Genomic DNA, 22,696 nt, shown 5'->3' on the forward strand with positions numbered 1-22,696 from the left:
TTTTACGGGGTTCTTTTGAGGGGCTAGCCATGACTGTTCTAAAGTCTAGACTGCTTTGAGTCAATAGTGCAGATGTGGCCTTCGTTCCCGTGCAAACCAATGGGCCTGAAGTCATGGCACGTGGTGTCCCATTGATTTCAGTGGGAACAGACTACAACTGGGCAGACTGGGGATTTTTTTCTGCCTCCAAGCCCCTCGCTGGCTGGCTGCAGAGAGCGCAGCTGAACTGCTTCTTGGAGGAAGTGTCAATGTCACCTGTCGGCTTTCCTCATTGACTTTGTGGGCTCCTGTGGTTGGAATAGAGGACCCGCACAGCCCCTTCCAATGCTACAGTTCCTTTTTAAAAAAGATTCTTTATTACAAAACAATTTACATAGAACGTTAACAAAATGGAAAACAACATAAACAGAGCATAAAAGGTAAAGGGACCCCTGACCATTAGGTCGAGTCATGGAGGACTCTGGGGTTGTGGCGTTCATCTCACTCTATAGGCCGAGGGAGCTGGCGTACAGCTTCCAGGTCATGTGGCCAGCATGACTAAGCCGCTTCTGGCGACCCAAAGCAGCGCACGGAAACGCCGTTTACCTTCCCGCCAGAGTGGTACCTGTTTATCTACTTGCACTTCGACATGCTTTCGAACTGGTGGGTTGGCAGAAGCAGGGACCGAGCAACGGGAGCTCACCCCGTCATGGGGATTCGAACCGCCGACCTTCTGATCGGCAAGCCCTAGGCTCTGTGGTTTAACCCACAGCGCCACCCATGTCCCTCCTGTGCATAAAGGTACCAACCCCTTTTTTGCATCTCGAGCAAATGTCAGAGCTTTTCTTGTGCATCTTAGCCAGTTTGGCCGGGGTCAGATACTATTGGTACAGTGTTTTCATTAGGTTTTCTCTCAAATTATAACATGTGGTGAAGCTTATGTCTTCTCTCCATACTACATACAGTTCCATGAGGAGGCTTCTCTGCCCCCCAGGCAGCCGCCCCTCTCACATCTTTCCAGGGGGCTGCCCTGAGGCAACCACCTCGCCTCGCTTTCCCCCGATAACTTAGCTCATAAATACAGGCTTGTTTGAGCACTTATGTCCGCTTACGTAAAATACGACCATTTATGAGAAATGCAAAACCGATAAGCAAAGGTTTCGTTTTGCAGAGCTTGGCCTTGCCAAAAAGTCCGCTGAGTAAACAGTTAGGATTGCATCGGATGGAGTAGTATCAAGGGCAGGCTATAAAACCACCTGAGGAGGGAGGCGGCGAGAAACATTGATGTGAAGTCTCTGCCTGGAGGCTGCTGTCAACTTCAGAGACACGGAAACTTGAAGACTGGCGAGGTCCGATTAGCCAGCAGGTCTGTTTATTCCGCTGTTTCATGTCCTATTGTGGATGGAAGTGTGGTCTGAGTTCCCCCCGGCAGCCTCATTTTGCGGCTTTGCTTGATATCCTGAGTCTGCCTTGGCTTTTGTAAGTTCCCTTGCATGTGTGCACGATAACTGCAAATGTGCATTTTGCGGCGCTGCCTCCGGTTGTCTTGAGTTATCCTCTGCCTCAAAGCAAAAAGGTTTCACAGACGGAGGACTTCTGGGTCTGGGATCAAGGTAAGGAGGAAGGAGCAAGATGCAAAGCTATTTATTTATTTGTTCGTTTGTTTGTTTTGTGCTTACTTGCTTACACTCTGCACCTTCAAAAAGTTCCTGTTTTGTTTTTTTAACCCCCCCCCCAAAATCATTTAATTTTAAAAATAATTTATATACCTCCTTAAGTACCACAGTTTCTAAGCAGCATACAAAACACAGATACGGCAATAAGAAATAGCACCATATAAACGGAAAACCTCAAGAATATTAAAACTTTGCAGAATAGAAAAGCAGGATAAAAGCACAGTGGAATTTAGAACATTTATAAATTCCCATTAATGGGTTATATTTGCTGAGACTGGCATTTTTTTTAAAAAAAATAAAAAAGCAGTTTTGGGATTTATGCTGGGAAGCAGTAGTTTTTATAGTTTTTTGTCCCCGTCCCCCCCCGTCCCCCGTCAGGGAACTGACATCAGAGCGAGAAGCGGAGGCAGGGCTCCCGAGCGATGCCGGAGAGGGGACCAGCATGGGGGAAGGAATTCAGGGTAACACCAATAGAGAAGAGAGGGAGATGGAGGAATTGGTGACAGGGCTCCAAGACCCTTCACCCGTAACTAGTGGAGAGAGCGCTGGCACGCCCCTGCCTTCCCCTCACTTGCGCAGACGTGTTCCGCGCAGGGAACATAGGAGGAGACTCGGGGTCAAACAGCTTTTATGCTGGAAGAGGTTCAAGAAACGCCCACTGACGGATTCTGCAAGTGACTAACAGGTCACGGAGGGCGAGCTCTGACCCTAAGCATGGTTGGGCAAGCAAACTAACTAAACCGAAGGCAATTTACGCACAAGTAACCCCTCACAACCATTACACCCCCAAAACCAGTGATTCTCAGACTTCTTCCTCACTCCCATAGAATACTTGAAAATTGCTGGTGGTCTTAGCACCCACTGGGTTATTTTAATTATTTTGCCTGTTGTAGCTACTGTAATCATAGCTGTCAACCTTCCCTTTTTTTGGTGGGAAATTCCCTTATTCCAGTGCCGTTTCCCACTGCTATCCCGGATTATTAGATATCCCGTAGACTGCCCCCGGGACAGGTGAGGCTGCAGATCCCTTATTTTCGAGGCTGCTGATCCCTTATTTTCAAATCTGAAAGTTGACAGCTATGATTGTAATTTGCACTGTGCTAGGTTTTTCACTGTATTTTTACAGCTTCTTTCATTTCTTACATTGCATTTTGCTTCATCACCGTTTGCATTCCGTAGAATTAAAAAAAAAACCTGTAAAACAACAAAAATGCGAGGCAAGAAATAAAATAAGCAATCGAACGTGCAGTTAATAATCAAGATGAACACGTAATGTAGAGATGCCATGGACTACCAGAATGAAGTTCACATATCACAGTTTAGGAAACCCTGTGCTAACCTATTAGGAATAGAGGAGCAGCTGTATATTATGGAATGTCAGTTCTTGGCGGGGGGGGGGGGGGAGAGGGGGGCAAAACGAAGTTCTGATTAGAGTAATTTATATGGCACAGAACAGTCCCCACCCCACCCCTTTTAAGACCACCTAGTTCAGGGTTTCTTGAAATTACTTTGCAGCACCACAATCTGGAGGGACAATGGTTACCTACGTAAAGGTAAAGGGACCCTTGACCATTAGGTCCAGTTGCGGACGACTGGGGTTGTAGTGCTCATCTCGCTTTATTGGCCGAGGGAGCCGGCGTACAGCTTCCGGGTCCTGTGCCCAGCATGACTAAGCTGCTTCTGGCGAACCAGAGCAGTGCATGGAAACGCCGTTTACCTTCCCACCGGAGTGGTACCTATTTATCTACTTGCACTTTGAGGTGCTTTCAAACTGCTAGGTTGGCAGGAGCAGGGACTGAGCAACGGGAGCTCACCCCGTTGTGGGGATTCGAACCACGACCTTCTGATCGGCAAGTCCTAGGCTCTGTGGCTTAACCCACAGCGCCACCTACGTCCCTTAATGGTTACCTACTCTAGTTTAAAGCTCATCCTATTATGGAGTTTCCTTATGGTGCCTCCAGGCAGGAGTCTGCTGTGAGATTGGAGCCTCTCATGGTTGCAGGACTTTCACAGTACCCACAGGATATCATTGGCCAGTCCATATTCCCCCACCCCCTTTAATCCGTATTTGCCCTTTCCAAGGAAAATCCCATAGAATCTGTTGCCAGCACTCTGCTTGCAATACTCTACCAGCATGTTTGTAGTACAGTGGTACCTCGCATTACAGATGCTTCAGGTTACAGATTCCACTAACCCAGAAATAGTACCTCGGTTTAAGAACTTTGCTTTGGAATGAGAACAGAAGTCGTGCGGTCACGGCGCGGCGGCAGCGGGAGGCCCCATTAGCTAAAGTGGTACCTCAGGTTAAGAACAGTTTCAGGTTAAGAACGAACCTCCAGTACGAATTAAGCTCTTAACCTGAGGTACCACTGTATTAAGCTCTCTTCTGGAAGTGCCTGTACTATTTCACTTTGACTTTCAGTTCAGTAAAAGGAATGCTGTTGTAAGTGTAGCTGCTGCAAACTTGTTACGGTTATCGCTTCTGAGCACATCTGAAGTTAGCCACAGACTGAAGGAAACTATCGACACATCTGGTTGGTGAAACTACCCCATGTTATCTCCTCAACCCAGGGGTAGGCCACCTAATCGCCCTCTCACTCCGGCCCACAGACGGTCTGGAAATCAGCATATTTTTACATGAGTAGAATGTGTCATTTTATTTCAAATGCATCTCTGGGTTATTTGTGGGGCATAGGAATTTGTTCATTTTTATTTTCAAAATATTGTCTGGCCCCCCACAAGGTCTGAGAGACAGTGGACCGGCCCCCTGCTGAAAAAGTTTGCTTTCCCCCCACCCTATACCGTGGAATCCAGCATCCATAGACACCCCGCCACACTGCCTTTCAGGTCGCGGTGTGCAGAGCACCTCAGCAACTGACGCTGACAAATGGGCATCTGCAACAAAATGTTGCAGTGCAGCCACGACAACACCTCATGGAAGTGCTTCTTTTCAGGAGCAACAACAGCTAGCCTTTGACAGGAGTCTGATACTGCTTTGAGGGCTCACGAAGGAATGGGGGAGCTCATGCGACATGGCTGTGGTATACGACATTGCATTAAGTTACAGAACAACCACTGCAGCATAAAACTAGTAAACATAACCCACCTGCTGAAACAGTAATAGAATAATGCAAAGGAACTCTCACTGTCCCCTACAAATGCACACAAATGGGAGATACTGGTGAGAAGAGTTTTAACCATAATACAGTGGTACCTCAGGTTAAGAACTTAATTCGTTCCGGAGGTCCGATCTTAACCTGAAACTGTTCTTAAACCTGAGGTACCACTTTAGCTAATGGGGCCTCCTGCTGCCGCCGCGCGGTTTCTGTTCTCATCCTGAAGCAAAGTTCTTAACCCGAGTTACTATTTCTGGGTTAGTGGCATCTGTAACCTGAAGCGTCGGTAACCTGAAGTGTCTGTAACCCAAAGTAGAGGGTTGGAAAAAGTTCCCATCAGGCCCAGGCAGCATAGTCAATGTTCAGGGATGATGGGAAATGGAGCCCCAGAACATCTGAAGGGCTGAAGGTCTCCCAGCATTTCTGTAAAGGGACCGTTCCTTTCCCTCAGGGTTGGAGAGGCAGAGAAAGAGGAGGTGGGGCTACCTTTGAAGGTGACCGGGAAACTACAACTAATTCAGAATGCAGCAGCTAGACTGGTGACTGGGAGTGGCCGCCAAGACCACATAACACCGGTCCTGAAAGACCTGCATTGGCTCCCAGTACATTTCCGAGCACAATTCAAAGTGTTGGTGCTGACCTTTAAAGCCCTAAATGGCCTCAGTCCATTATACCTGAAGGAGCGTCTCCACCCCCATCGTTCTGCCCAGACACTGAGGTCCAGCTCCAAGGGCCTTCTGGCGGTTCCCTCACTGCGAGAAGCGAAGTTACAGGGAACCAGGCAGAGGGCCTTCTTGGTAGTGGCACCCGCCCTGTGGAATGCCCTCCCACCAGATGTCAAAGAGAAAAACAACTACCAGAAGACATCTGAAGGCAGCCCTGTTTGGGGAAGCTTTTAACGTTTAATAGACTATTGTATTTTAATATTCTGTTTTAAGCCGCCCAGAGTGGCTGGGGAAACCAGGCAGATGGGTGGGGTATAAATTATTATTATTATTATTATTATTATTATTATTATTATTATTATTATTATCCGATGCCTTCAGATTAAACGTTTTGCCTTGCAGGATTCATGCCACACCACAGTCATGGGAAGGACTGACCTCTGAGCGAACATTTTATTCTGGCCAAAGTCACCCCTCTGCACCGCCGAATCCACCAACTTTTGCACCATTGTGCCGGCAACACCAAACCCATGGCAAGGTTGCGCCTGCATGAAAGGTTCACGGAGAACATGCCTCTACGAATCCTTTCACAAACACGGAAGAAAGGTAGATCTCCGTGACTGAAACATAAGGGAATTTGGGCTCTTTAAATGCATGAGATGGAGGTCAAGTAAGGGGCCTTTGCGTTAAATCGCACCTGCTCCCCATGAAAAACATCATTTCAGTGTAATCCTGCGTCAAAACAAGCATTTCTTAACATAAGATTGCACCTTGCACCTTGTTAGAACACCTAGGTAAATCTAATAATCGGTTGCCAGTCCAGTTCTTGGTGAATTTAAGGCGCTCTTGCTGGTGGTGTTTAAAGCTCTAAATGGCGCCACGCAGCCATTTAAATTTCATTGCACTGAAATCCCATACTTTTGTAAGCTCGAGGTGGCTTGCGTTGTTCACATTTAATACTGTATACTGTGTACAGTGGTGCCTCGCAAGACGAAAAGAATCCGTTCCGCGATTCTCTTCGTCTAGCGGTTTTTTCGTCTTGCGAAGCAACCCCATTAGCGGCTAAGAGGATTAGCACTATTAGCGATTTAGCAGCTTAGCGGCTATTAAAGGATTAGCGGCTAAGCTGCTAAAAGGCTATTAGTGGCTTAGCGGCTTTGAAAAGGGGGGGGGGAAGCGGGGGGGAAATGGTGAGACTCGCAAGACTTTTTCGTCTTGCGAAGCAAGCCCATAGGGAAATTCGTCTTGCGAAGCACCTCCGAAATGGAAAACCCTTTCGTCTAGCGGGTTTTCCGTCTTGCGAGGCATTCATCTTGCGGGGCACCACTGTATAGTTTTACTGGGTATACTGTGTTAGTTTTATGATGTTAGCCGCCCTGAGCACGGCTCCAGCCAGGGAGGGCATGGTACAAATAAAATTATTTAATTTATTATTATTATTATTATTATTATTATTATTAATAATAATAATAATTCTTCCCACAACACCTCTGTGAGGTAGGTTAGGCTGGCCTCCTGACCAGAAGCCAGTGGAAAGGGAGTTTTGTGAGTCCCTCTCTGGTTAAGTTTATGTTTCCACTGGCACCATCCAACATACCTCCACATGTGGTGGGAGTGCTCCAAAATCCAACTATTCTGGACAACAGCCACACGAGAAATATGTAAAATAAATAAGCAAGTTTTAGAAATCACCCCAGAATTGGCCCTTCTAAACATCTTCCAAGACAACTATGCCCATTTACAACACAAAGAACTCATAACCCACCTACTTTCAGCAGCCAGAAACACCATAACCAGATACTGGAGAGACCTGTCAGGAGTAAGCATGGACCAATGGTACCAAATAGTATGGGAAACAGCCTTACTAGAAAAATTAACAAATAAACTGAAACTGACACGGGGACAAATAGACGAAGACGCCTTCACCCCGGTATGGCTCCCCTTTATCACATACACAGCCCAACAAGTCAATGACAATAATCCACCAACAGCATACAAATCAATATGGCTAACCTGATCCAAAACACCCACCCACCCCACTCACACGTGAAAACAAAGATCACCATAGCCAATCACAAACAAACAACCATATCCTAGGCCAACCCCAACCTCTCTCACCACCAAAGGAACACAAGTGAACAGCACAAGCAACACTGACACCAAATCCTACATACATTGAGCATAATAGAAACATCGCCACCCCACCCCACCCCCACCCATCTTCCCCCACCCCACCCCTTTTTTTCTCCCCCTAATGTCTCAACAAATGAAACGGATTTGTAAAAATGTTACATGGAAAAAATACGAAAGAAATTACACATACTTCTGTAAAACAAGAAAATCATTAATAAATAATAATAATAATAATAATAATAATAATAATAATAATAATAATAATAGTAAATCCAGCCATCCTTCTTTCCTTCTTTTTTCTCTTCTCCGCAGTGAACGTGACTCTGGATCCCAGCACAGCGCATGCCAACCTCATCCTCTCCCAAGACCTGAAGAGAGTAAGATGGGGATGCAGGACGCAGGACCTGCCCGACAACCCTTCGCGATTCGACTGGGAGCCCTTTGTGCTGGGCCAAGAGAGGCTCGCTTCGGGAAGACACTGGTGGGAGGTGGAAGTAGAAGAGGCGACGCCGCAGGCCCTGCAGACTTCGCAAGAACCGTCCATCAGGAGGAAAGGAGAGTCTCATCCAAATGAAAGGCAATGGGAGTTGAAAGAAAACATGGAGATCTGGGCAGTGGGAGCTGCCAGAGAGTCCGTTGTGAGGAAAGGAAAGGTCAGTTTCAATCCCAACGGGGGAATCTGGGCTCTCGGCAAGGCCCTGCCAGACTCACTGAGGACGCCATTGTCTCCTTATCGGCTCACGGCGTTTACATCCTCCGAGAGGACCATCTTGAGCTTGAGATACGAGCCCAGGAAGATCCGGGTGTACCTGGATTACGAAGGAGGCCGCGTGGATTTCTTTGACGCTGATACGGATGACTTGATATTCAGTTTCCCTGCAGCCTCGTTCTCCGGGGAGAGGATCTGTCCCTTTTTCGGGGTGTATTGGGGAGTCAGACTGAGCTGCTGAAATCTCAAATTCCCCAATGGCCAATGGCCGAGTGGCAAATTCTGAACTGCGAGTGCTCTGTGACCACGAGTGCACGTCAGGCATAAAAGGGAAATGGATTTTTGACCGATGCAGATGCCAAGAGTAAGACAGCTTTCCTCCATCACTCCTCTTCCTTGCTTTGCTTAACACCTACGTTCTGGTGGACTCAAAACCTTTTATGATTTTATTGTCTGGTTTTATAGGTTGCTGTAAACCACTGACATTTTTTTTATGATACAGCAGTATAGAAGAAGAGTTTGGATTTGATATCCCGCCTTTCTCTCCCTTTAAGGAGTCTCAAAGCGGCTAACATTCTCCTTTCCCTTCCTCCCCCACAACAAACACTCTGTGAGGTGAGTGGGGCTGAGAGACTTCAAAGAAGTGTGACTGGCCCAAGGTCACCCAGCAGCTGCATGTGGAGGAGCGAGGACGCGAACCCAGTTCACCAGATTACGACTCTACCGGTCTTAACCACTACACCACAATTTCTCTCTTATATAAATATTTATATAAATAGCTAAATAACTAAAAGCTTGCTCACCAATTTGTGACATTTTGGTTGGCCATAATGTTCAACTAATTACAGGTAGAAACAAAATAAAAAAAAATTAAACAAAGACAGCTGTAAGGAGACAGTTACCATATTATGGTGAAGGAAAAATCTGAACACATTTCCCTCAAGTACAGCCATACCTTGGTTTTCAAACAGCTTAGTTCTCAAACATTTTAGCTCCAAAACACCGCAAACCCAGAAGTGAGTGTTCCAGTTTTTGAACATTCTTTTGGAAGCCAAATGTCCAACAGGGCTTCTGATTGGCTGCAGGAGTTTCCTGAAGCCAATCAGAAGCCACGCTTTGCTTTCTGAACGTTTTGGAAGTTGAATGGACTTCCGGAACGGATTCCAAGGTACGACTGTACTGCATTCATTGTATTACACTGGGTGCTCGTGTAATCTCACTGTATACAAGTTGTACAAGTGACAATAAAGTATTTCAATTTCAATTCTTTTAAGGCACCAAGGGACCAGACTGCTGTCACCAAGAAGCTCAAATAAATAAGGCCAAGGCGGCATTCGTACTTTTCACACACACTGCAAGATCATGGGAGCTGTAGTTTACACTCAGATATACAGCGGTGCCTCGCAAGACGAAATTAATTCGTTCAGCGAGTTTTTTCGTCTTGCGGTTTTTTTCGTCTTGCGAAGCACGGTGTCGGGAAAGTTTTGGAAAAGCTTCAAAAATCACCAAAGTCTTCAAAAACCTCAAAAAAGGCTACCACACCGCGTGCTATGAGTTGCTCCTCGAAGTCAAGTCACAACTGCATTAACGGTGTTAAGAAAAAGGAAACAAACTTGCAAGACGTTTCCGTCTTGCGAAGCAAGTCCATAGGGAAAATCGTCTTGCGAAGCAGCTCAAAAAACAAAAAACCCTTTCATCTTGCGGGTTTTTTGTCTTGCGAGGCATTCGTCTTGCGAGGTACCACTGTACAAAGCTCAGCATCCTTAAAACTAGAGTTCCCAGCATTTTGGGGGAGGGTCCTTTAAGCATATGTGGTGTGTACACAGCCAGAGGGTTGTGCCACACTTTGAAAGAGCTCAGTGCTTTTGCTTCACAACTTCACTGGCAGAATTATTGCATTTCTATACATTCTATTAAACGCTTATTTACTGAAGTCACCTGAAATGATAACCGGTCAGGAGGTAAGAGAAGAGAAAGCAACAACATATTTTGGCTCCTGCTCTTCTTGAACAGCTTCCATCCCAGCTGGGTCATTCAAAGAAATTTTAACTAAAAACTGTTCTGAGTTTGCTTACTTCCTCCTCCCAATCCATTTTCCTTTTGTGTTGTCTTTTTAACATTCTAAACTCAAGAACTGGGACTGTTTCATTTTTGTTGATCTGAGAACAGCAGGGTAAAAACACTAAATTAAGTTCAATGAAATATGGGTTCTAGATAAATCTCATTGAACATAATGAAATTGTGCATGCATTCACACCTTAACCAAGGAGAAAACCTGGAATTCAAATCAGGAACAATCTAACTTTAATCCAAGTTCGCATTTGTCTTTGACTGGCATCTGTTTGCCTCCCAGAGTAGAGTGGTATTTGTATGTCAATAGGAATCCTATGACAAGCAATGACAAACCTAGACAACATCTTAAAAAGCAGAGACATCACCTTGCCAACAAAGGTCCGTATAGTTAAACCTATGGTTTTCCCAGTAGTGATGGATGGAAGTGAGAGCTGGACCATAAAGAAGGCTGATCGCCGAAGAATGGATGCTTTTGAATTCTGGTGCTGGAGGAGACTCTTGAGAGGCCCATGGACTGCAAGAAGATCAAACCTATCCATTCTGAAGGAAATCAGCCCTGAGTGCTCACTGGAAGGACAGATCCTGAAGCTGAGGCTCCCATACTTTGGCCACCTCATGAGAAGAGAAGACTCCCTGGAAAAGACCCTGATGTTGGGAAAGATGGAGGGCGCAAGGAGAAGGGGACGACAGGACGAGATGGTTGAACAGTGTTCTCGAAGCTACCAGCACGAGTTTGACTAAACTGCAGGAGGCAGTGGAAGACAGGAGTGCCTGGCGAGCTCTGGTCCAGGGGGTCACGAAGAGTCGAACATGACTAAACGACTAAACAACAAGGAATCCCCAGGAAAATAGCAAGGCAGACAAGGTCAAGCAACTCATTTTATTTTCTGTTTTTCCTTCTATAGACATACAAAATAAGACATGGCTGAACTTCAGTCAAACTTGACACTTTTGATCGCAATGTCTCCCTCCACTGAGAATATTTTTGCAGAATTCGCCCCAAGCCGATTAGGGAACTTGACTTCCTGGTCTCCATTGATCTTCACAGTCACTGCCTCATAATCAAAGGACAAACAGATCTGGGAAGAAGAGGAGTCAAGGAGTTAGGTTCATGGGTTGTTCCTTGGAAAGAGGCAATTAGATGCTTCCAAGAGATTTATGGCCCAAACAGGAGTGGATTAATGGAAGGAGGGAGGGAAATACAAACTACTATCACCCTTGCAATTACACCTCCTGACCAATTTTGTTGCGGGGGGGGGGGGTGTTCTGTTAGGGCAGTTCAACCTGAAACCATGACACTCATCGTTTGGCTGTAGAAATTAAGGTTGGGGAGAGAAATTCAGAGTTGTAGCCAATGCCAATTCTACTTAGGATAGGCCCCCTGAATTAATAGGCATGGAAAAATTGAGCTCACTCATTTCAATGGGTCTACTGCAAACAGGACATGGATGCAACCCTCTTTTTAAACATTTTAATGAAAAAACCCCAGCTAATTGATGCTTTTCACACCAAAACACATCTATCCTTTCTCTCCCTCTAGTGGTGCAGCAATAAAATTGCTAGAACATTGGAAAAGCTAAGCAGGGTCTGCTATGGTTTCAAATTGAATGGGGCACCATGTGTTGAGATGCCTACATTGCAGGGGGTGTCTGGAGGCGGCTGGAGGATGGATGGCGGCTAACAGATTGAGGCTGAATCCTAACAAGACAGAAGTACTGTTTTGAGGGGAACAGGAGGTGGGCAGGTGTGGAGGACTCCCTCGTCCTGAATGGGGTAACTGTGCCCCTGAAGGACCAGGGGCGCAGCCTGGGAGTCGTTTTGGACTCACAGCTGTCCATGGAGGTGCAGGTCAATTCTGTGTCCAGGGCAGCTGTCTACCAGCTCCATCTGGTACGCAGGCTGAGACCCTACCTTCTCGTGGACTGTCTCGCCAGAGTGGTGCATGTTCTGGTTATCTCTCGCTTGGGCTACTGCAATGGGCTCTATGTGAGGCTACTGCAATGGGCTCTATGTGGGGCTACCTTTTAAGGTGACCCAGAAACAACAACTACAACTAATCCAGAATGCAGCAGCTAGACTGGTGACTGGGAGCGGCCGCAGAGACCACATAACACCGGTCTTGAAAGACCTACACTGGCTCCCAGTATGTTTCCAAGCACAATTCAAAGTGTTGGTGCTGACCTTTAAAGCCCTAAATGGCCTCGGCCCAGTATACCTGAAGGAGCATCTCCACCCCCATCATTCTGCCCGGACACTGAGGTCCAGCTCCGAAGGTCTTATGGCGGTTCCCAGATTTACAGGGAACCAGGCAGAGGGCCTTCTTGGTAGTGGCACCCACCCTGTGGAACGCCCATAGGCGCCGACTCCATGGGGCCTGAGGGGGCCCGAGCCCCCTCAAAAATTCGTTTGGGGGGGCTCTGCCCCCCCAATAATTTAAGAAAATTATTTAAGATGACTCCTCCTCGCGCCCACCGCCGGCGCTGCGTTTGCAGTTGCTGCTGCTGCTGCTGGTGACCAGGGCGCGCAGCACCCACAGTTATTGCAGCAGCGACGACGGCGGTGTCTACAAGCGCTCCGGTGCAGCAGCAGCAGCAGGACCCCCGCCCCCGAGAAGACTGCAGGCCGGGAGAGTCCCGGGTTTTTACTGCTGGGGGGCCCGGCCGGTAGCTTGCCTGCGAGGCAGAGCGCTTCTCCAGGGCACTGCCGAGAGCTCGCCTCTTGCTGCCTTTGGCCTCGACCCTCTACGGGTCCCGGTACAAAGGAGGGGAGCGGGGTAGAAAAGGCAGGCATGTGCTCAGAGGAACGGGGGCGGGGAGGCAACCTCCAAGGGAGAACAACCCAAGGGGGGGGGAGGAGGACTTCCTCCTCTGCAGGAAGGCTCCAGGGAAAGACGGGCATCTCGAGGATTCAGGGCCAGTTAAACATGGGACATGCTTCTGGCCAGCTGTAGCAAAGCCTCTCTGCGTTTTTGCCATAAGGCCACAAACCTTCAAAAGCGGGTGAGTGAAAATAAACCAGACAGGCCTGCTGTGATGGGGAGAAGCGACGGCTCGAACCCGAGCCCCCAACGCCCGTCTGTAAATTTCATCCAATTCCGTCAAAAGGGGAGGAGTAATGGCCGTTGTTTTTTGTTTTAATTCCCATGAGAGGAATAGAATTTTTGTTTTCCCGAACTGGTACATCAGAGCTGAACTGGAAAGCCTCCAAGTTGTTCCAAGCCTAGTCAGACGGTTTCCTAAACCATCCAATTGGGGGCTGAATTATCTTCCGGCTGGTGCACTCTCCCAATTTAAATTCATTCCTGATATCTGATCTGTTGTTTTGTAAATTTGTTTTGGACCTGTGGGATCACTTATACATCGAATAGAAGAATTTGGAGCTGTCAGCCTAATCTTCCTCCTCACCTAGAGTTTCAGCTCTTAAGTGCTCCAAGTGATCTCTCATATATATATATATTTGAGTCATGCTAGAACATGGCATCAGGCCCTGAATTTTAATGTTGAAAGGGGGATCCCCAATTATAACGGATGCCCAAATGTTTGACAGCTTGCTTGTGAAAGAGCATAGAGTCCTCTTGAGAAATATTGATACTGGTGTGTTTTTAGTGGTTACAGCTTCATAATATATTGTTGGTTTAAGGGTATATCACACAAATCTGATTGTAATACAATAAAGTACACTATATGAAATAAAAGCAGCAATTAAAATGCAATTAAAATCAATGTGAATATTTAATGCAGGCATGCTATAGTTCACCTAAATAAAGTTTGTCAATCACCGTTTTGGGACCCCTTGGCTTACATACATATAACCAGAAAGTTCTGCCTATAATGATAATATCGCTGCAGAAGGGTGAGTGGCGAGGGCGGGACGGGGCCGCACGCTCCTTTCCTTGGCTGCCCTTGTTGCGCGCCTTGGCTCCCGCAGCCGGCGAGGGGAGCCCGGGCCGCGCACGGCTGCTGCTGCCGCCGCCACCTCTCCTGGGGGCGCCGCCTCCCCGGGCGGGAACGCTGCGAGGGAGGAGGGCGGCCCCCTGGGGCTGGGAGAGCCGGGCTGCCGTGGCCGAGAGGGCTGCTCTGCCGGGCGCCGCTGAGGAACTTAGAAAACTTCCCGGGGCAGGACCCCCGTATGGGCCCCCCCAATATTTTTTATAAGTCGGCGCCCCTGGGAACGCCCTCCCATCAGATGTCAAAGAACAACTATCTGAGTTTTAGAAGACATCTGAAGGCAGCCCTGTTTAGGGAAGTTTTTAATGACTGATGTTTTAATGTATTTTTAATCTTTTGTTGGAAGCCTCCCAGAGTGGCTGGGTAAGCCCAGCCAGATGGGCAGGGTATAAATAATAAATTATTATAAGAAATCATGTGCCGAAATTGAGAGAGAGATTCACCACAAATGATCATACTTCACTTCAGAACACCCTCAGAAAGGCAGAAGTAGCACAAGAGAATTAATTCATTACATTCCTATCTGGTTAGCAGCCCCTCTGAGGATGCTATAGCCCAGGGGAAAGAGCAACCGTATCACATGCAGAAGATCCTGGGCTCAATTTTTCCGCATCTTCAGGTAGCCTCTCCCTGAAACCCAGGTGTTATGTATTGAAGTTCTCTCCCCGGCCACCAGGGGGTATTGTGTATATAGTTTTCTCTCAGGTCCATGTCAGTTAATTTAGGCGGGAAACCCTGTGTTGTTATGATGTTGACAGTCGGCTGCCTATAAAAGCAGGCCGGCTGAGCTGTTTGCAGTTCAGTTCAGTTCCAGTTTACTTATAAAGAACTACTTGGAGAAATCTCTGTCGTCTGCTATGTCCACTCACTACTTAATACCAGGAGAGTCAATGCCAGGTAGCGAAGGCAGTGCTGAGAGAGATGGACCAAAAATCCAACTTATTTAGAAGTTCCCAGTGCCCAAGGAGCCCCCCGATCCAGGAATGACCACTGCCTCTCCTTGAAGTTCTGGCGGTGCTGAGGCTATTCCTGCTCACCTTGGTGTCTTCTCCCTGCTGGAAGGGGAACACCGACTCCCGCAGCTCCGAGTCCCACTGACCATTCGTCTTTGAGTTGCACACAATGGTTTTGACGTCTCCGTGACTATCAAAGCGAGGATTGAAGTGGAGGATCGTGTCCGAATCATCGTGGCACAAGTTGAGGGCAAAGCTGGAAAGAGGGGAGGACCACATGAGACAAACACTCACAAGGTGGATTAGCAGGAGCTGGCGGAGAAAAAGTCTAACGGTTCTATTGTTATGGTGATATTGGAAGTAGGATACTGTTGCTGATTGACAAGAACCTAGCCTGGGTTTGTGACTTGGCTAAAGTCCTGTTTGGCAGCGGTGTAGCGTGGGGGCAGTTACCCAGGGCGCAAATTTCAACACCCGGTGCTGCCTCAATACAGTTGTGTGCTTCTGTCGCTGGGCTCCGTTGAAAACAACTTCTCCTTGTGAACCAGGAAGTGACCTCTCCAGACAAAGGAAGAACTCTTATCTCTGCAGCGGCGATCTCCCAGGTGATGCGGATGCCGTTAAGCAGTTGAATGTGCATGCGTACTACACCCATTTACCTCCCTCTCACCCCCCCCCCCCGGGCACTGCCAACCCACGCTAAGCCACTGCTGAAGGTATTTGACTGCATCTTTCAAGTCCTTTAACAGACTGGTGCTTGTACTAAGAGGAGTCAGATAATGATTAATGGGAAGATATGTAACCTCCTCAAAAAAGCTATGCTCTGCTTCCACAGTCAGAACAAATGCTCAATAAAGAGCAGGCATTGTATAAGCTCCACGTAAGCTTTGAAAAGCAGGATGAACACGCAATGGACAGTTCATCTGGAGGAGCCCATAAAGGACACAAAAATAGCATCTAATTATTCTTAAGGAAAGTTAAGCTAAGCATCCTTTAGTAGTGATCAGCATCAGTGGCTGGTTAGATTGCTAATTAAAAATGTATGGTTGTACTGCATCTTTGACCTTATCATTCCAATAATGTATTGGTTGCTCCAACAGCATGGCTCTCATAAACCATGACTGAGTTCATATACCAATAATTTAGGCACTTTCACCAGTTTGTAACCAAGCTAGGTTTTACTGCCTGTGCAACTTTTCTGAAGCACATGAATCTGACCTTTGGAGAGTTTGTAAGTAAACCATTTATAACATACCAAACATGTGGTCTTTTCTTATGCAGGGGGAAGAGAGAAACTTTGGAAAGATTTTTTTAGGGGGACATTTTGGAGGGGCATATTTTAAATACAGCTTGTATTTCCACACTCTGCTTTGCTGCATATTTTGTGACTTTAAATCTCTGCTAGAGTTCCTTCACCAAAGAGTACTTGCCCCAAACTTAGAGCTTGGCATTCTGGAATTCTCCTTTCTATATGTGGGGGTTTTTTTGCACCAACAAAAATAGACCAGCCCACCTTCAACAACACAAACCTCTTGGCCTCTGGTGGCACTTTCCCCTTCACTTTGATGCATTCACCAGGCTTGATTGACAAGTGGGAAAAAACCATTTGCTGGAGGAAAGGCAGAAACAAAGAGCATTAGAATGCACACAGGTAACATCTTCTCCACTGTCATTCCTATCTGGAAAGGGGAACCATTTTCACTCCAGTTTCTCTTGGAAGAAACTCCCTGCAAATATTTGCAGTTCCCAGAAATGGCCCAGCTGCACCCTAATCAATGAAGTATTGTTTCCTTTTCCCCACCCCCACTGGCTTGGCTTCTCTATTATTGAACACACAAACCCTTAAACATGCCCACAGTTCATTGGGTTCCAGAATTAGATAGCCACCTATTCCGAATGAAGGAGACATGTAACAGGCTTCTTGCTGTGAGCAAGTGGGGGCAGTGGCCATTATTTCCATTGATGGAGGGGACATGTCCATATCATGTTCTGGTCCATAGCTGTCAACTTTTCCCTTTTCATGCGAGGAATCCTATTCGGAATAAGGGAATTTCCCTTTTAAAAAGGAAAACGTTGACAGCTATGTTCTGGTCCCGTCTGTTTCTGGTCTTTCAGATGTGGCGGCCATTTTGCATTATGCTATGCTGCACTGCCACCGCCATCTTGTATTGCGTCACAATTCCACAGGCACCATTTTGCATTATCCCAACCCCACAACAGCCATGTTATGACTGGTGCCCACACCCCCAAAAAGGTTAGGAACCCGCCCCCCCCTCCCAGGAAACCTGCGAACTGTAATTCTGCAAGCATGGACGGGGGAAGGGAGAAGGAACCAGAGATCCAACCAGAGAAGTAGGTCATATCTGTATTATACATTTAAAACACTCATACCACTTTAAAACAGCTATGTTCCCAAAGATTCCTGGGAACTGTAGAGGGTGCCAAGAGTTGTTAAAATCTTAAACCACAGTTCCCAATATTCTTTAGGGGAAACAAAGTATATCAGTGATTTAAATCTACGGTCTGGACATGATCACAGACAAAGTGTTTCACAGCTGTTATTGCTGGTTTCCTTGTGAATGCTCCCACATGCAGAGCAGGGACACAGGGCAAGAAATTACAAGCCTTCCCCATTTCCCAGCAATTCTAGGAATCTAGCTGGAAGAGAGGCATTTTCGGGACAGCTCACCTGTGGCCTCCAGCTCTTGCTGGACTCCAGCTCCCATCAGACCCCAGCAAAATGGTCAATGGCCAGAGAGGATGGGAGTGGGAGTCCCCAACAGCTGGAGGGTACTATGTTGGTTGCAGATGTAGTTCACGTCAGACAAGGGAGTTCATTACTTCAGAATAAAATTATGATGTGGGGCGAGGCACTGTGATAGGAATTTTGAGGTCTTAGATATATGGTAATGTTCATAAGCGTACCAACCAAGCACATACATAGATCAGCACAGGAAGACCGACCTGGAACCATTTTGATTCCCAAACTGAGCAAATGATTTCTCTGCAAGGTCAAAGTGGGAAACCTCCCCATTGTCTCTTCCCTCACGGATCCTGTCTTGGGGGCACATTTAAGATATGAATAAGGTGTGAGCCTGTGACCTGGCCCAGGAACTAAGTATTTATCATTACAAAAGACTGGCCAGGCTCCCCAGGCAATCCAATCAAGTACCTGCCAGACAGGAGATAAACAACGACAGGAGAAAAACAACATTCAAATTTCTGTTTTAGACCGCCTTTTTTGTGATGTAGGTGTGATGTATCTGAGGCGTGGTCTTAGGTTACACCCCTTCTGTGATGTATGTATGATGTTTCTGGGGGTGGTCTTGATCTACAGGGTGGGATTTTCAAAAGTCTTTATAAGGCCTTGCACGCCATTTTTCTGGGTTCCTCCTCTCTCCTGCGGTTGAGGGGAGCACCCTGTTGCAACAGATCAATAAAGATCAGGCTTACTAGCTGCTTTGCTTCTCAATATTCTCTGGTTGGCCTCTTTCTCCGACCAATAGGGAACCTATATGGGCTCTTGGATACCCCATAAGGGGAAAAGGGGCAGATTTTTGTTTACAACATTACAGAAAACCATTAGTGCTTTAACAAATGTGTTTGTACAGGTGAGAGAATTTGGCTATTTCGATTCCGTTTCAGAAGAAGCCAGCTGCAGGCTCTCTCCATGTAGTTAATGAGTAAATGAGCAAGACGAGTTGTTTGAGTTTCTCTGACCCAATCCAACAGGAATCTTCTTTTTTTTGGTTAAGAAAATCAAAGACGTCTTTTTTCAGGAATGTCCGTTATCATGAGGAGCTATAGCTAACCGTTTGCCTTTCCATTTTGCTCACAAGGCCTCTGCCCTCCTCAAGGCCAGACCAGACAATGGCTGGCATCCTCCTACCCACAAGTCTCCCACGTAGTATCATGGCTTGCAGAGCAACAACGAACATGTACAACCCCTAATAAGCCCAGTGGCATCATCAGGGAAAACTTTCGGGCAGAGATTCAGGGCCACACTCTGTGGAATATGCCGGAAGGCCCCAAACCCAGCAGAGTTGCTTTGCTACCTTTTGAAGTGAATTTAAGTAATAGGCATTATCTAAACAGAAGAACAATAAGAAAATGAAGTCCAGAGAGCTTTAAGCAATTTAAGATTGACCAAAATGGTCAAAGGCCTGGAAACGATGCCTTATGAGGAACGGCTAAGGGAGCTGGGCATGTTTAGCCTGGAGAAGAGGAGGTTAAGGGGTGATATGATAGCCATGTTCAAATATATAAAAGGATGTCATATAGAGGAGGGAGAAAGGTTGTTTTCTGCTGCTCCAGAGAAGCGGACACGGAGCAATGGATCCAAACTACAAGAAAGAAGATTCCACCTAAACATTAGGAAGAACTTCCTGACAGTAAGAGCTGTTCGACAGTGGAATTTGCTGCCAAAGAGTGTGGTGGAGTCTCCTTCTTTGGAGGTCTTTAAGCAGAGGCTTGACAACCATATGTCAGGAGTGCTCTGATGGTGTTTCCTGCTTGGCAGGGGGTTGGACTCGATGGCCCTTGTGGTCTCTTCCAACTCTATGATTCTAAGATCTATCTGCACTGCCGAATAATTTCTAAAGGCATGCCTGGTCACACGCACAGCACAATTAAATTCGTTTATTACCAGTCGTTATATCAGCAAAAAACTACTCTGAACGAATGAGTAACTGCCGTAGCCTTGACTCCTTCTGTTCATAATCGACTCATGGATAAACATAACTGTAGAGTTGGAAGGGGCCATGAATGTCATCTAGTCCAACCCCTGCAATGCAAGAATTTTTCACCCACCGATGACCCCGAGATTAAGAGTCTCATGCTCTACCGAGCAAAAACAGGAATGACTGTGAAAGATATATTTTGTTGCCCAAAGCAAATTACGCACAGCCGGCCACCTCTAACAATTTACAGGAACCTTTCCTTTTTCTAGCAGTAAGGAGATACGGGAAGTTAGATGCCGCGAATTTGCTACCCTTTCACAACGCCCAGCATCAACTGCCTGAGGCTGGAATGTCACTTGGCCTAAACGGTAGGGCCAGGGCAGTTCTTTGAGCTCAAAGTACTAGGCAATACTAGCCTTCATTCAGAAGGGACTGCTGCACCTATGAACAGTTCATCCACCTTGACCCATATGAGAAGGAACTAGGAAACTATCACCACTGGCTGCAATTCTAACCCCACGTTTACACCCAGAAGTACACAGAAGCACAATAGGATTTGCAACCTCGCAGACCCAGACAGAATGGATTGGATTGCTAGTTCCTTTTGCATTCTGTCCAGCAGCAGAGCTTTTGGGGAGAACGGTTTTAAGAAGGTTTTGCTAGAGCAACATTCAAGAATCCTTAGATATGGGCATGCCACAATGAGCCGCAGAAACCTATTATTGACTCAGAACCGGCAACCTCTGTTCCCCGACTCATTAAGGCTGCAATCTCTCAGTTCCACTTAGAAATAAGCCTCCATCAATTCTACTGGGCTGACTTCCAAATATACTTAAGAAGATTAAACAGTAAGCTAAAATGCTTACCAGCTGACCCTATCTAACATTAAAGAACAAAATAAACTCCTCTCATACTCTCATAGCCCACTCCCTCCGGACAACTTACAGTCTCCATTGTGAAGGTTTGATGACTCAGCTGCTGACAAACACAAAAGCAAGCAAGTCTTCCTTCTTCTGCCTGAGCTTTAAATAGTGGCCAAGAGGAGGTGTGGCCTTCTTCCTGCCAATCAGAAACAAGCCTGTAAGGACCAATCAATCAGAGAGGAAGAGACTGGCCAATAGAAATTGGAATCTCTCCAATCATTAACCAAATTGCTAATTGACGTGACTTGTGTCTCTCTCGATCCATTCAATGTCCTTTGCATTCCTGACTCCATGTGAGGAACCCATAATTTTAGTCAGGTCCCAGCATTATCAACATAGAGCAGTGATGGCCAAACTTGGCCCTCCAGTTGTTTTGGGACTACAACTCCCATCATCCCTAGCTAACAGGACCAGTGGTCAGGGATGATGGGAATTGTAGTCCCAAAACAGCTGGAGGGCCAAGTTTGGCTATCACTGACATAGAGCATGGGTAGGCAAACTAAGGCCCGGGGGCCGGATATGGCCCAATCGCCTTCTAAATCTGGCCTGCGGATGGTCTGGGAATCAGCGTATTTTTACATGAGTAGAATGTGTGCTTTTATTTGAAATGCATCTCTGGGTTATTTGTGGGGCACAGGAATTTGTTCTTTTTTTCTCTCCCAAAAATATAGTCCGGCCCCCCACAAGGTCTGAGGGACAGTGGACCGGCCCCCTGCTGAAAAAGTTTGACATAGATAAAGTGTTGAACTACAATTCCCATCATCTCTGACTGTTGGCCATGCTGATGGAAGATCAGGGCATCACCACCCACAAAATGTCAGAGCAATGTTTTTGAGTCTGTCACTGTTTTTGAGTCTGTCACAGAACAACCCCAGACATCTACTCAGATGTTAAGTCCCATTGAATCCAGGTAAATTACACCCAGGTAAATAAGTATATAGGATTGCTCCGGGCAGCTGCTACTGGAATGATCTCTCAGAGCCTCAATTCTCAGTGTGATTTAACAGTCAATCCCTCTTTTTAGGGATATCTGCGAATCGTTGCTCCGAGGGGAATGGGGTCTCCATGCATCTCTGATTATCCTTAACGAACTAAAGTTCTCAGAATCCTTTGGGGGAAGCCATGGAAGTTTAAAGAGGTATGATACTGCTTTAAATGTATAGCACATTGTTGTAGTGCTTGTTGGAATTTGGCAAATACCTTGCAGATGTAACTTACACCTGTAGTGACCAAATGTAAAGCCTGAAGGAAAGTGAGCTACTTTAGCAGCAGAGCAATTATTATGTTCTTACAACTTTATTTGGAGGCTGAAATCAAACCTTCAGACAAATAAACCTTGTTTTAATCTGTAAGACTTTAAGCCATATATCTTCCCCTCTCTCTGAATTCCCCATGCATACCTAGAAAATGATGCTGGGAAAGATGGAGGGCACAAGGAGAAGGGGGCGACAGAGGACAAGATGGTTGGATAGTGTTTTCGAGGTTACCAGCATGAGTTTGACCAAACTGCGGGAAGTAGTGGAGGACAGAGGTGCCTGGCGTGCTCTGGTCCATGGGGTCACGAAGAGTCGGACACGACTAAACAACAACAAAACCTAGAAAATAAAAGTGTGATTGACCTTACAGATGCCAGTGAAAACATGGGCAAAATTACTGTGTAATATATCCAAACAAAATCTTTTGTTGGAGATTTTTCTTCTTCTTTGGGTGTAGAAATGATCCCTTTGTCCTGACAAGGAAATTGAAGAACATATTTATGTACGTGACAACGGTGGCAAGAGTCTTACTAGCACAAGGATGGAAGAAGGAAGAAATCCCGACCAACCAAATAACTGTGGCAAGA

At 46.5% G+C, this 22,696-nt stretch overlaps 2 protein-coding genes across 5 annotated transcripts; one reads left to right on the forward strand and one right to left on the reverse strand.

Annotated features, from left to right (window-relative positions):
* The first annotated feature begins 1,188 nt into the window (after positions 1-1,188).
* Positions 1,189-9,071, forward strand: LOC114592033 (E3 ubiquitin-protein ligase TRIM11-like). Its single transcript, XM_077922794.1, has 3 exons — positions 1,189-1,345; positions 5,839-6,042; positions 7,882-9,071. The coding sequence occupies exons 2-3, from the start codon at positions 5,967-5,969 to the stop codon at positions 8,517-8,519; spliced, it is 714 nt and encodes a 237-aa protein (XP_077778920.1). The 5' UTR covers positions 1,189-1,345; positions 5,839-5,966; the 3' UTR covers positions 8,520-9,071.
* A 2,146-nt stretch (positions 9,072-11,217) lies between these two features.
* On the reverse strand, positions 11,218-20,991 carry LOC114592034 (galectin-1-like). 4 transcript variants are annotated; one of them, XM_028719856.2, is made up of 4 exons: positions 20,876-20,991; positions 16,781-16,860; positions 15,336-15,507; positions 11,218-11,430 (listed from the first exon to the last, which is right to left on the reverse strand). In XM_028719856.2, exons 1-4 carry the CDS (start codon positions 20,882-20,884, stop codon positions 11,284-11,286), a joined length of 408 nt encoding a protein of 135 aa, XP_028575689.2. In that variant the 5' UTR covers positions 20,885-20,991; the 3' UTR covers positions 11,218-11,283. The 4 variants fall into 4 exon arrangements, with proteins under 4 accessions (XP_028575689.2, XP_028575687.2, XP_028575688.2 ...); XM_028719854.2 differs by lacking the exon at positions 20,876-20,991 and adding an exon at positions 19,064-19,174; XM_028719855.2 differs by lacking the exon at positions 20,876-20,991 and adding an exon at positions 18,424-18,529.
* Positions 20,992-22,696: the final 1,705 nt, after the last annotated feature.

Source organism: Podarcis muralis, chromosome 2 (genome assembly GCF_964188315.1).
Source record: "Podarcis muralis chromosome 2, rPodMur119.hap1.1, whole genome shotgun sequence".
NCBI classification, from domain to species: domain Eukaryota; kingdom Metazoa; phylum Chordata; class Lepidosauria; order Squamata; family Lacertidae; genus Podarcis; species Podarcis muralis.